Source organism: Sinohyriopsis cumingii, chromosome 10, assembly GCF_028554795.1.
Source record: "Sinohyriopsis cumingii isolate HCF-2022 chromosome 10, ASM2855479v2, whole genome shotgun sequence".
Classification (NCBI taxonomy): Eukaryota; Metazoa; Mollusca; class Bivalvia; order Unionida; family Unionidae; genus Sinohyriopsis; species Sinohyriopsis cumingii.
The window spans coordinates 107774768-107790765 of NC_142970.1; the positions used below are offsets into that span (position 1 = coordinate 107774768).

A 15998-nucleotide genomic window follows, 5' to 3' on the forward strand; every position below is an offset into this window, starting at 1 on the left:
CTGCAGACATTGTAGGAATGACTGAAAAATTGTTAAAGCTATGTTAGAAGTCCAAATCACACACACACAAATGAAATCTGAATTATGATGTGGTTTTGTTATACATTAATCTAACAATAATTTTTTCAGATTAAAGTATCAAAGATTAGAATTTCATTTTTTGGGAATCAACCATGCTGAAAACCAAAGAAGCTCATGATTAATCTTGTTATCCATTGTGAATAATTTCTTCTCTCAGACAAAAAATAACATACAAGACTTATTTGGTTCTTGTTTTAATCTGTATCATAAAAACATACTGTACAATGAAGTCTGCCACTGTAATGCTGGGAATACTAAAGGCCAAGTTGCTAGAACTTGTATTATTGCAGTATAATAAAATATGTTCAGAAATTATGAAATAAAAAACTTGTTAAAACTATAAGAAATTTTCCCTTGTTGCTGGTCTTTTTCAACCCAACTCTCACATGGTTTTGCTGTACAAGGGTCTAGTACAATGTTACATTGATTTGTGTTACCAATAGAAAGGGGAAGGCGGTCCTGGGTGGCAGAATGGTCTAAAGTGCTTGCCTTGACTTACCACTGTCATCTCTCCTCTATATGTGTCTGTTCAAAACATGGAACTGGCCAATGTAGGTATGCGAGAAAGCATGACAGTAGCTTCCTGTGGTTATTACTCCACCATTTATATCGGCTGCCATGTATAGCCTAATGTGTGCTGAAAAATGGAATTATACCCATAACAATCCAAGGTGCTTCAGTAAAACTTTTAATAAGTGATACTACAAAGACATTTCTATTTCATAATTTTTCTATAAACATTTTCTGCACTCATTCATACCAAAATAATATGGCAGACATAAAAGGATGGTGGTGTGTCTGAATCAGCCAATGAATATGACAACGTTAAGTGGTGTGTGACATCATCTTATCATCATAATAAAAAATGACATCTCATCTCATTGCTTCTCCAATTTTTGGACTGGCCTTATTCCGGCATTACGAGACAGACTTGTTTTTTTTCTTTCTCACCAAACCCATGTATGGTGGAGATCTAACAGAACCACGTACAAGAGTTGGTTGAACAAGACTACCATGGCGTATCTGATTCAATTAAAACTCAAGATACAAATCACACAGCTTAGGCTTCATAAGAAGGACTTGTACTCAAATTATCCCAAAATCAATATAAATTGTTAATCCCTAGTGTTCAATGATAACATTTCTTTTAATCTGATGTGTGAGTGTTTGTATGTATATATATATGTATATATATATATATATATATATATATATATATATATATATATATATATATATATATATATATATATATATATATATATATATATAAACATACACAATAGATATTGTTATGGCTGATTAATTTTAATTTCTATAAGTTCATTCATTATCATAATACAAAAGTATAGGGATGTTTTTCATCAAACCATTTGGATGTTGAAACCATGATTTCATCCAAGACATATAAAATTGCACATGTTTATTCAACCATATCTTAAGCCCTATCATGTGACAGATTTAATATGAGAAACAACTGCATGGAAAAATTACATTATCATGCAGTTCTTAGTTATCATTCATTGAACAACTTAAAATATACTATCTATCAATCTATCTCTCCATCAAATACTTTCCCTAAATTTGCATAATATTCTTCTATAAATGACTGTACTTCTCAAATGTTGCAGTGTGCCACAGACAGACAATGCAAAGATTAATATTTCATATATAAAAATGTGCTGCTGTGAAACTATTTCTCTCCCTTCGAGACCAATTTTCTTGGATGTGTGAAAAATGCATTAAAAACAAAGATCATGCTGTGGGAACTTAAATTCATGGGTTAGTAATACAAGAAAGTGAACAAATTCCAAGAATTGATGTTCCCACTGTTCATCTGAAGTAGGGGAGCATACTCTAACACAGGAATGGGCTGGGTATGGGTAGTGATATAATATACATGTTATGGTATTTTATAAAACAAGATAAAAATAAAGATTTCCCTACTGTAAATAGTTTTGGGATGTTCCATTTAAACATACATAGTGCTTTGGGAAGACAGGTTTTTTTAAATCTACGCCAGATGCATTAATTTCATAGAGTTCATATTAAAATGGTAAGAAAATTCTAAATTGTATCTATGTGCGAGGACGCCACATCAAAAGTGCCTTGCCTGAGTCCTAGGTATGTTTTACTGGAACAGCCCTTAGGTTACTGTGCCAAAACAGAGATAAATGAGTCCAACACTCGGTGGCCATTACTGCAGTAAATGATGCAGACAGCTGATAATAAAATCTGCAGAGGTTATATTAGTACCAAGCTGTATATACACAAATTCTTAACTATAATATTAAAGAAGGTACTTGGGGGGAAATATATAATAATTTGGGTGAAATCCAGTCATAAATAACCAAACTGTATGGAAATAAAAAGGGATGGTCTGACAATCTAACTCCACTAAATATGGATTCAGAACACTGACATACACCTAAAACCTGAAGCCTCGTTAATATCAAGCTGCATGTAAAATTAAGATGAAATTCAATCATAGTTATGGGCGTTATTGGACAGAAATGGGTGGGTGGGTTTGGTAATCTAGGGCTGTAATGCCATTAAATGACATCAGAGCATTTAGACTATCAAATTCTGGCATGTTATATTACTATTAAATATCAAATTTGGTTGGAATGCAAATAAATTATCAGTGTTACTATGTAGTAACAGCAATGGGTGTTGTCTGAAAATTAGACTGTATATACACAAAATATTGACATGCAAGGTCATACAAGGTCTATAATTAACATAAACTGCTTACCAAATTTTGCTGAATTGTAATAAATACATGAGGTGCTTTGCAAAAAATCAATGCATGTTAGGTCTGACATCAGGGGAGATAACGCAGCTAAATTATTACACAGAATGCTGAAAACTGAATTAAGTTCAGATATTTTCAATATCAAGCTAAATATGAAATTTGGTTTAAGTCCAATAATACCTACCAAGGATTCTGTGCGGAAACAAAAGTGGTTAGGTCTCGTAATCAAGGGCTTTAACTTGACTAAACAATGATGTAGAATGTTCACGATTAAAGTAAAGCTCTCTTTAACATGAAGCTGCATACTGAATTTGGCTGAAATGTCAACAAATTTAAAGAGTTAAATTGCAGAAACAGAAATGGGATGGATGGGAAGACTGGGAATGAAAGGCCCAATTTAACAATCCCCATTTTCTATAAAAATGTGGGAGAAAACAATTGTTGAGTTTGAGCGTTTACATGTGTACATTTAAGGTTTCCATCAAATCTGCATGAACCTGATCAAGAAAATCTACTACAATATAGAGGTATTTCTTTTGAAGAAAACAATTATGTGCATGTGTAATTGTATTTGTTCTGACATATTTTAGACATTTTGTCTGGTATTAGTACTGACATAATCTCCCCGTTTGTTTGAACCCCACCAATGATTTAACAAACCTATGGCATCAAGGATATCAAAAAATTTACAAAATGTAGTCTTTTCTTTCATCAATTTATAATTTCAAACGCGGTTGTTGCCATGGGGTTCCAAACACTGTCAACTTGTTGGCATTCTGAATCAAATGGGAATTTCTTGAGTAATATGGTCACCATGTTTGTAAGTCTATGTTTTCAAGCAACAGACGTGATGTAGTTCACTGTCATTAATAATCTCATTAATTCCACACATTTTACAGTTTCAACTCCTAAAATAGTTTCTCCTTTTTATTAGCTCATTTTATTTGAGAAATTTTAAAACTAGACATTACATTTTTTACTGAAATAGACTATGGACAGTGAGCAGTCTGATGACACTGAGAGTTCCCTTTAGTTTCAAATGTGAACAAGTCGACAGTGGTAAGGACCTCCTGCTATTTCTATTGTTCGGAATAAATACAATGAATTGGGACAAGAGAGCAACTTCAAAAATGTATCCAGTGAGGAACCTAACAGTACTGCATGCTTGCAGTCAATAAACACAATGTTTAATGCTATCTTTTTGTTTTGGTGCAGCCTGGAAGGACAAATATAACAACATACCAGGGCATAAATACTGCATGAAATCATGTTGATAAAGGGATTCAGTGAATGCTAATACCAGAAAAATATGAATGATTGCTATTCTTAGATAAAAAATATAAAAAAATGAACATTTCCAGATGCAGTTTAAAATTTCAAAAAATGAAGGTGCCAACACAGTACACTGGCTTCACTTAATCCCTTTCTGGGAGGGGAGAGGGGCATCCTTTTAATCAGCTGGTGTAAAATGAACAAGCATCTTGCAAGAAAGATACTTTCAAGATCAACTGAGAAATAACTTCTTAAGTGAACTGTTCAGTACAATATGCTATTTTTGCAACAATAAGATCTTTGGTAGGTAATTTCATGAAATTACTCACATTATGAACTCTATTTTGATTTAAACCTAAAAATACACACTGGTTATTTTGAAGTTGATAAGTTGAAAGGTCACTCTTACAAGCATCATTATTTATATCACTCCATATTAATAATATGTATGAATGCAGGCATGTGAAACCAACAACCCACAGGCTGCATTTGGCTTGCAACCTGGTATTATCTGGTTACATTTACATCGTACATCTAAAAATCACTATCTGGCCTGTACCATGGATTAATTTGCCTGTATTAGTGCATGACAGCCCATCCTATATCTTTACATGGAAAATTTCTTTGTTCTGTGCAACTGAATTACATATTTCCAAATCAATAGACACATGACACAGACATTTAGAGTTGATGAATTTGGACAAAAATCAATATAACAACATATCAATGGTGAATAAAATCCAATATGATACAGGCACATTGATACACTTCCTCCAACCATGTTGTGCAAACATATTTAAGTAATTACAGATTACAAATGACATTAATTAATTACAGATTGGAAAATAAATTGCAGATTACTTACATAAAATATAGATTATAAATTAATTACAGATTACATATATTAAATTCCATGTTCGAGTCAACCTATTCATCAAATATACCATGACCACGTCATGACTGTATTAATATTCCAAATTAGCTGTAGCTCATTACACATTTCCAAAGTCGGACCAAATGATAATTTGTGTCTCTAATAATGGCACATTAATTACTTCAAAATGTTATTTTAAAAAAAAAATACAAAATAAAATTGCAGTGAATGTCCTCAAATCTCACTGAACATTTTTTCAAAATCTTACATTCTGGTACTCTGAAAGTATCACCGGTGTGTTAATTCGAGTAAACAGAAATTTCAACTAGATATTAAATAATAACAAAAGCATGCATTTATGCCACATATTGCCTCCCAGCAAGTAAATGAGAGCAAAAAAATTCCAAATGTTGGTGTAAAACTTGTCTTCATAAAACACTACTACGAAGGACCACCTGTCTTATAACCATGTTCTCCATGAACAGATTTACTAACAAGTTTTTTGACGTGTCATGTGTAACAATAATTTCTGGACAGAAGGGGTGGTCTTTCAAGACAGGTTCTACTGCATTAAAATATTAAAGAATGAAGTGGGCCATCAGTTTTGTTGCCTGTTAAGGAAAACACTGTTAAATCTATCCTTGTCAAAAATGGAAAATCTTCAATAGAACATAACATATATCCATGAATGTAAACTTTAGTTACAGAACAGCAAAATTTACAAGATGTCAAAAGAATTTGAAGACAAGGACAGATAGTAGATAGACAATTTAAGAACTGAACAGAATTTGTTGTTTTAACAAACATAATGTAAAACAATGTGATGAAATTACATAAAACATGGTAAAATAATGAAACTTACCCTTTAGTCTACTATACCCCAACTGGTAATATCTGTCTTGAAGGATTATAACTCTTAAGAATACTGTCTTGAACTTAGAGAAGAAAAAACATTTTACAAGCATTTTCCTGTCTTTAGAATTATAATACAACTTTCACAGAGCTGATTACATGCAGCAATTTCTTATCTGATATCTTTTTATTATAGAATTTAGTGCAAATGATGATGTTACCCAAAAATATGACCAAGAGACTAAAATAATGAAGTCAGTATATGATCCCAAATTATATTGTTTACCATGAGAAATATTTTCGTTAATATGGTGCCTTCTGTATAATTTGCCCCAAAAGTCCGCTCCCCTATGTTTTTTTTTTTACAGCAGCTGCATGCATAATAAATTCTTTAATTTCCATTTGCTGCCTACAGGGATCCATTTGCATCTGCAATTATTCCTATTCCTACAAACTACTGCCAACATGCTGATGTTAGATGTCACAAGACATGCAATACACTAAATCTATTATCACCCTGATCTCCTTAGGAACTGTTTTTGTTTAGTGTTGTGTGGTGAGGTATGTTGCCTTTGACTCTGGTATGGATATTATATTTGACCAGACATCCTACAGGTGAATAATTCCTTCAGAGGAAGGTTATAATATAATTAGTACAACACAGAAAGCTACAGTGATTTAAACGCAAAATGATATGCACGGAAAATTTGGTAAAGTAAAATCTATCACTGCATAATTAATTCATGCAGCTACAAATAATACACAAGTAACATATTTTTCAAATTGATAAAATCAATACATGTAATAATAATTATTATACCCATTTATAAAATTGTGGCATTTTCCTTTGTAACTACAAATGTGTTCCTGGAACAGTGATGTACCACAACAGTGCCTTAAATTCAGGATGGACATTATGTACAGACATGGGTAATGCTTTCATGGTAGAGAAATCAAAAACTTGTCCAATATTGTTATTTACAGCAGTTGCGTGCAATGTCAGTGTAGTATATCACATGATAAATTTTTGTGTTCTGATTGGCAGATTACATACAGGCATATATTTTGTAAAGTACTGAGCATTTCCCCATGACTATGGCATACTAAACTTTACTAAGCGAATTATACCTATTCCAACAGACACTAATGTCACATGACTAAGATGATGTCACACTGACATGCGATGTATTAAAAGTATTATTTCCTTCTCCATTGGTAACTGTTTTCCTACAGCGTTCTTTGGTGGAGTATAGTGCTGTCTAGTGGAGTATAATGTTGTCCAGTGGAGTTATAGTATTGTCTAGTGGAGTATAATACCCCACTAGAAATCACTAAAAGAAAACAGTCCCCTTAGAGGACAATAATACGATACTACTATCTAAAAAGCAATATGGATAATCAAGCAAAATGATAATAAGTTAAGATACAAGGTTAAAAAATCTACTACTTTATTACTTCATTCCGGTATATCTTTTTTTTTTTTTACAAGTTCCATATCTCTGCAATGATAAATGATAATAAGCAATAACCCTATCACACCCTTTATAAAACTGTTACACAATATTATGTAACCAAAAATGTGTCTTGTAACAATGCATGCACTAGTAGGGCACAGCGGACTCTGGTGGAGATGACTGACAAATGGGTCTCAATGACCTGGAATTTTGGTCATGGTATATGGCCTGGAACAAAATTTACTGTGCAGAAACAAATATATTAGACTTGCCATGACTATAACCTCTGACCATTAGACCCTATAATCTAAAGATTTTTTTATTATCTGATGTCTATTAGTCATTCATAACATTCAGTAGAGTTCATGAACTAAAGTTAAATTGCAGATTCTTTTACCTTTGACCTTGTGATCCCCAATTCAATAGGCCTATTTCAAACCACAAGTTTAAGCCCTCCACAATCTTTGGTCAAGTCATATGGTTTAGAACTAACATTCTAATGCAGATTGAAACAATCTTTCCTCTTTCAGTCAAAATGACCATGACCATTGACCTTGACCCTTCTGACACCAAATGAATAGGTTTCTTTTTTTATCCAGCAAGTAAAACATGACCATTGACCTTGACCCTTCTGACACCAAACGAATAGGTTTCTTTTTTTATCCAGCAAGTAAAACATGACCATTAACCTTGACCCTTCTGACACCAAACGAATAGGTTTCTTTTTTTATCCAGCAAGTAAAACATGACCATTGACCTTGACCCTTCTGACACCAACGAATAGGTTTCTTTTTTTATCCAGCAAGTAAAACATGTCGACAAGCTTTGGTAGAGGCACATAGTTCTGAAATGAAATTTTGTGCAGAAACCATTTTTTTTCATTGACCTTGATTTTGGACCTTTTAACCCCCAAATTGATAGGCTCCTTTATTACCAAATAAACCAAACAGTCGACAAAGTTTGGTCAAGGTATGTGACAGAGAACTAATGTTATTGTGCATAATCCCTTTTCCTTCTTTCAGCAATAGTTACTTTGACTTTCTGACCTGCAAATCAATAAAATTCTTCCTCATCCCAAGCACAAGCCATTTACAATGTTTGGTAACTGTAGATTGTTGTGTACTGAAGTTATTGTGGTTAAAACAAAACACAATATGTTCTGCCATGTGGAGGGCATTTGGAAAGTAAGCTAGGCAGAAATTACAGCTATAGATGTTAGTCTATTTGTTGATCCCTGACAGACTGTAGCATGATTTTTTTGTTGTTAATTGGCAGAAAATGATAAAACCAAATCGACATATTCTATTTACACTGTAGAGGAGTATAACAGGCACTGACTGCCAAGAAGAAAGACCCATGTCTGTCATCATGCAATACATCAGCAAATCAAGACACTAATGTTCCACCTGTTATCTCCTGCAATTAGACCTAAAAAAATGAAGTGACCTAAACTATTTTACACTTTCAAGGTCAGACAAAAATCCCCCGATTTCTCAGCTACAAAATTCAAGTAGCAGCATGCAGGATAATGAAACCAACAATTTACTTCTGGAATTCATTTTATAAACTCCTTTTAGTATCAACCATATAACATTACATGTGCTAAGCTAAGACAACACACAAAAACAAAGTAATATTGGTTTCAACTGGTTAAACAAGCTCTTTTCTCTACTTCTCAAAGTTGGCAGAAGTAACTGGGAAATAAATATTTTATAGGGAAGCAGTTTTCTTGTAATGAATCATAGCAAAAACTGTCATTTTGGTAAGATGGATTGCAAATCTGTGTAAGAGTCCATAATTGTTGTGTAACCAATATCCCACATAAAACAAATTTTTGCACTGCAGCTGTGTACCAATATTCAATGCAAAACTATGTCATCTTTCTCAATCATTCCAATACCCTATCCAGCTGGAATAAAAATTTTAAAAGTTTAGTTAAATGTTTTCCTCACTTCTGTTTTTACATAAATTCCTGTCCAACTGCTTGTGCCTCTCCAAGGGCTACAGACAGAATATTTGAGGCATACTGAACTTCTTCAATTTCCATATCCTGCACACCACTTTCAGCTGCCAATGTTTCTCCATGTTGCCCCTCGGACTGTAATTCCTCACTGAAAATCTCTGCAATTTTCATTTCCTTTGATTCAACCTGAGATGAATCCTGAATAAAACTTCCCATTGGTGGTGCAACAGTTGTATAATGGATAGCAGTTCCTGTTGACGAAACATATCCCCCATGCACAAGGCTACTAACTCCACTTTGAACTTTCAACTGCTGTATTGGGGTAGAAGTCATTTTAGGCGACTGTGCTACTCGGAACAACTTAACTGGAGTTTTCTTCCCTGCAGCAGTATGCAGTTCAGCATTGATTAGGCTTGTTCCAAAGAAAGATTGCATAGAACTTGATGGCGTTTTTAGAACCACCACTCTCGGATTCTGATGTGGAGTGGCTGATATTTCCACTCTGGAACTAACATTTGGGGAAACAGCATTAGCAGACACTGATGTCCCAGGAGCAGGGCTTGGTATGTGTGCAGGCTGAATGGATGATCTCTGGGATATTTCTTTTGGTTTGACATTCATTGGAACTTCTTCTGATGGTTTCTTGGGAACCATGTTTTCTGAAATGTCAACCGTCACTAATTTTTTTGTTTTCTCTGTGATTTTGCTTTGTGGTGACATGTGTGTGATGGAGGCCAAATCCACTGATCCTTCTGAATCTAAATCTGACTTCTTGTGGATACTACTGTCATTATCTACGGACTTTGTAACACTTGGTTGATTCTCTACATGTTCCATACTTGTTGAAGCATCTCTTGTAGCTGCCATTCTCTCCATAATTTCTTCTTGTCCTAATTCCAAATCAGCCTCAGTTAAACCAATGTCAGAAAGAGACTTTATCAATGTTTCTTTCTTCAAATGCTTTAGGCAGCCATGTTGCAGAACTGCCTTATGTTCAATGTACTGCTTACAAAACCCACAGAAAACTACAGTCTTTCCCTTGGTTGATTTCTTCACTTGCTCTTTTTCAGTCTGTCCCGAAGCATCTTTGGTCTGTACTTTCTTTTCCTTGGATACTTGCACATCAGGACCTGACGAGGTTTTCCTAATATCAGTCTCCGAAATTTCCATAAGTAATCTCTTCCCTTCCACTTCGACAAGCTGATACATTTTCCCACCACAAACATACAAGTTTTTGGTCACAACTTTAGCTGCATTGTGAGACCTGTATCCAACCTGGACTTTCTTCCCAGATCCAAAATCTCCAATTGTGTCAACCTCTGGTGCCTCATAAAATAACTCATCCTCAAGTTTGGAAAGCACTTTTGCCTTTCGTTTCCGTTTTGCTCTTATGCTGCTGGATACCTGCTCTAGACCTCTTTCATCAAGTTCGATGCATTTCTCTGTATGATTCTCTCGTGCCTCAAGGGTTTGAAAACGGCGCTTGCACACATTTTCACACACATAGGTAAACTGGTCACTATGATCGGCTAACAGGTGTATCATCATGTTTTTCATTGAAAGATCTTTCTCACAGAAAATACAGTGCAGATCTTCCTTTGTGGACACCTCTTCTGGAAAGCTCTTCTCTGGATGTTCCTTCGAGAAATGAAAACTGAATTCTGCCTTTCGATCAAATTCTTCCTCACAGTCAGGACATTTGAATGGTTCAAAATTTAAGTGCTTGCGTACATGTTTTGTAAAATTATTCTCCTCATCAAAGCATTCGCCACAGAATGCACAGAAATAGCTGACCAACAGGTTTCCTTGCTCATCAGGTGAAGTGAAACTTACATTTATTGACAGTCTATCTTTTTTCTTTCCCAACTTGTCCTTGGGTTTTCTCTTTCCCAACTGCCCCTTGGCACTGTTTTCACCAGCTGCTGATTTCTGAGCCGACTCCACAGACTGACTTGTGTCTGGGACTGACTGATCAGGTTGATTCTCATTTGTCTGGTTATCATTTTCAATGAGACTTTGCTCGGTTGATCTGTTTGCCTGATTTTCATTTTCAGTAGCACTTTGCTCAGTTGATGGATCACTCCTATGGACTTCTGCTGTTGTCTTCTCTGTAACTTCTGAACACATTGCTTCATCATTTTCTTTCAGGATCTCGTTGACATTTTCTTTCATAATTTCATTTCCTCCCTCACATTCTGAGGTTTCATCTTGATTTTTGTCATCATCTCCTTTCTTAGATTTTGAACCATCAGGCATACTCTCCGAGCCATCAACATTTAGACGACCATATGTTTTCGACTCTGGAGGTTTGTCCAAGATCTTAAATATTTCATCACGTGGCTTCTCATGTTCGATGCATCTCATGTGATTATCTAACCCCTTCTCAAAAAAGAATGCAACCTTACATTCAGCACACTGGAAACAACAGTCTTTTTGATGGTCATCTCTTACGTGACAGAAAAGCTTCATACGTGTCTCAAAGTGCTGAGGGCAGTGTCTGCAACCAAATTCATCGTCTCGCAAAAGATCCTCTTGAGTGAATGATGCATTGTGGTACAAAATATCATGACAGAGCTTTGTCTTCTTGCTGTCAAACTTTCTCTCAGGTTCACAGACAGTGCAAAAAAGTCTGCAAATAAACATAAACAAGCAAATTCAGCAAATGTTTGTGCCATGTTTCTGCCTTGCATATGATAATGCAGCCATAAAAGATCAAAATTATGAAATCTATAACCTTTAATAGAAAGATTTAAAGTTGCTGGGCAGACTGAAAGACAATAATCTCCCTTAAAAGAGCATTAGAGGAATAGTAAGTACAGAAAATGAGGTAACAAACTGATCAATTATGTAAACCATGGAGATAAAACCTTGACTTTGAGATATTAAATGCCATCAAACCAAGAAGAAAAATGTACCATGTTCCTCAAGCAGCTTTTATGATATCAAGTGGAAACGAGTTTTCAAGAGCTTCCAGAGAGTTTTCAGGGGCAATTTTCTTACGGAAACAGGTCATGGAAACTCCCGTTTTGAACTGCAAAGATAGCTGTTCATTCCAAGATTAATTGCTTCTAATTTAACCACCCATTTGCACCATAAAGAGGTGCCATTTTCACCTGTCTCGTGTCATCTGATCTACCAAATTTTATCTCATTTTTATATTTGTTAATTTATTTAAATATGCAAATGACAAATTAACAACCAATACTTCACTTAGTTTGAACATTTTGTATTTTTCTGATACATTTAAGGAGTTTCTGCCAAAATTCAAAGTGTTTTTATCAAATTCATGGACTTGTTAAGGATAATACCAACTTTTTTTATTCAAAATTTTGTCAAATTTATTCCAAAAAATTTGAGGACTTTTCAAGGATATACCAATTTTTAATACAATTTTCCAATTTTCAAGTTTAACCCAACAAATTCTGGGATTTCAAAACATTTTACAACTGTATTTTTAAACCAATCGTTCTGTGAATACAACTATAGAACCATACTGGGCAAACATTACAGTGCATATGTGCAATCTGCTACAGTATTACTTTCATTTTTCATGGATCTCAGCACTTGTTCCTTCATCTTTAGGGATTTGTGCTGATAAAATTAACATGGACAGGAACATGGCTACTTCTGTTTAATTCTTCTGCCATACATGCATGTTGTTACAGCAACAAGTTGCAGAAATGCACGAGTCACTCAATCCTGGAAAATTAACACTACAAAGAGAATGATATTGAAAGAAAAAAGAAATCAACCTCACCCATACCACAAATCACTTGAAGGACTTTCTCACCACACATGTAATGTATTCTTGTCTTTTACCTCAGAGAACTTGAAACATTAAAGTATCTGAACCAAAGTGGCCTAAGTTTTCAAAGATTACCAGCAATAATAACTCTTCACAAGAGAAAAATCTAACAGTTAGTTCTCTATGCTGATTATTGTCAGCAGTACTTCCAAGTTATCATCCTGGATACCCTAGTGATTTGATCTCTTTCTGAAATTTGTTGGGCCATGTGCTTAATTGAAATATTTGAAGAAAAAAATAGTTTCAATCAAATTGATCCAGCAAGATGCAACAAGAATCCTTTATATGGCTCATAATGGTAAATACCAGCACTTTTGATTACATGTATCCACCCCATGACCCTTATCTATACCCAAGAGTCATAACCAACCTGTTGTACTATTACATGTATGCACCCCCTGACCCTGATCTTTACCCAGACTGTTATACTATTATATGCATGCACCCCATGACCCTGATCTTTACCCAGACTGTTGTACTATTATATGCATGCACCCCATGACCCTGATCTTTACCCAGACTGTTGTACTATTATATGCATGCACCCCATGACCCTGATCTTTACCTAGACTGTTGTACTATTATATGCATGCACCCCCTGACCCTGATCTTTACCCAGACTGTTGTACTATTACATGCATGCACCCCATGACCCTGATCTTTACCCAGAATGTTGTACTATTACATGTATGCACCCCATGACCCTGATCTTTACCCAGACTGTTGTACTATTACATGTATGCACCCCATGACCCTGATCTTTACCCAGACTGTTGAACTATTACATAATCCTCATGCTATGTTTGCATGTTAAATATGTGGTCAGAAACTATTTAAAAAGGCAATGACAATGCAATTTTTATGCATCTCACTTTTGATTCAAAGGATCCTAAGGGACCCCCCTCAATTTACAACTTCCTCGCAGATCTTTTTCACATTAACAAACGACGTACAGTCTGATGAATTTCTATCCAGCAACTGAGGATTTTGGGTCAAAAGATGAATGGATGTAAAGATGGGCAGATATTATAAAATAAATGGACTAAAAACGTCTTTAAACCTAAATAGCCAGGTTAACCATTGTAGAAAATCCTGGGAATCACTCTTTGAAAATCTAACCTTATGCAAAATAATAAACAGTAGAGCGCCACCACAGACCCTGATCTGCCACAGTATAATATGCAATCACATAAAGGTCTATGCTGTTGTTCTACTGATTACTCCTAACTGCATAGATCCAGGTCTGTTGACGAGAAGTGGCATAATATTGGATCCAACATTTAAGTGAGTCTATATGGTAGATGGCCGGAGGGCATCACAATATCCTAACAAAGTTTGTGGAAAACTATACTTACTTCTTCTCCTCATAATGAATCCTGGTAACATGGTCAACAATGGAGCTAATCTTTCTAATGGCAATACCACAGTATGCGCACATGTGGACAACTTGGCATCTCTTTCGGTGTGCTTGGAAAACCATTTCATGCTCAAACTCCTTTCCACAATTTAAGCAATTATACTTCTGCTGTCCGTGCCAATGCCATTGACTTGATTTGAGACTACGTATGATGCCATGTTCTTTCTGCAGGTGCTGACTCAAATGATCACGGGATGGGAAAACCTTGCTGCAGTTTTCACATTTGTTAAGATCCACTCGACCAACTCTGTGAACATTTTGCTCGTGAGTTAACATCTTTGCTTTTGTTGCAAATTTGGTTTTACAAAGCGAGCATTCAAGAGTCTTGATCTTCTCATGGACCACTCTAATATGGTTCCGCAACTCGTGTCTTCGATTAAATGAAGATGGACACAAGTGGCAAAGCTCCATTTTTCTTTCAGTCTCATGATTTGATTTCTTATGCATTTGTAGCATCTTGCTGTTTGACAAAACTCGGCCACAGATGTCGCACTTCATTTTTTGACTTTCCAGACGTACTGCTTCCAACTCTTCTTGCAGATCTGGTCTGTCCCAATGTCGCTCCTCGAGGTGAGCTATCAAATCAATCAAGACTCGGAACTGTGAATGGCAGAAACGGCAATTATGTTGAAAAGGAAACCGTTTCCCCGATGTTTTTCTCCTGGTAGAATAGGATTCCATCTGTCCACCTAACGCTGTAAGTTTAGGAGGCTTCTTTCCTTGTGCCTCCTCTTCGTCCTCCTTGATCTGCTGCTGAATTCTCTCGTGAAAATCATGTGTGGTCCTTTTAATCTCTGTGCCACTTGTATCCACAATTATTGTTGTCGTATCTGGGCCCGGACCAGGTAGAATTTGTTTAGGTGGAAAGGTGACCGAGGATTGGATCTTCACATTTGGAACAGACTTGGAAGTCTTGACAGAAAGGGGCATAGAAATTTGTTCTGCAAAAGAAAGGTAAAATTATACAAAATGCAATTGAAACCAAAAGTATACTTGTAAAGACAGATTCCCTTGCCAACAGTGGATTTTGATACTCTGACATTACAGAATAGTCCAAAGGAAATATGCCAAGCCGATCAGATTGGTGTGTGTATTTGTGATTTGGATTTTTTAATGTAGCTTTAACAATTTTTCAGTCAAATCGCTATGCTGTTTGCTGTGTGGCAGTTTATAGTGATGTCTAGCACTGGGGTATTATGCCGCAGACATGTAGCATGATATCCCACCCAGACACATTATCTTGACACTAGGTCAACCAGTCCTGACACTAAACTCTTAATGCTAAGTGCGATTCAGATTGGTCTTGACAGGATTAATAGGGTTAAAGATAAAGAGAAGGCAAAAGAGGTTTAAATAAGCATTATTATTAGGTCACAGTGACATCTTTTTGATCCAGTTAAGTTACTCCGGTTGTATAACAAAACAAATATCAATGTGCACGAGTGAAGGTAAAACAGGGTCAAAGATTTTGTGGATCTAATGAATCAGAGAATATGTAACACCATTATATGCTGGTTTTTACTAA

At 35.4% G+C, this 15998-nt stretch overlaps 1 protein-coding gene across 3 annotated transcripts in view; it reads right to left on the bottom strand.

Moving 5' to 3' along the window:
• Positions 1–259: 259 nt before the first annotated feature.
• Positions 260–15998, bottom strand: part of LOC149790799 (uncharacterized) — a 37945-nt gene continuing 22206 nt past the window's right edge. For all 3 annotated transcript variants that reach the window (XM_089972862.1, XM_089972860.1, XM_089972861.1), the window contains exons 6-7: positions 14412–15414; positions 260–11880 (exon numbers count right to left, since the gene is read on the bottom strand). In XM_089972862.1, the coding sequence (XP_089828988.1) occupies positions 9249–11880; positions 14412–15414 (3635 nt within the window). In that variant the 3' untranslated portion in view covers positions 260–9248. The remainder of the gene's footprint in view (positions 11881–14411; positions 15415–15998) is intronic.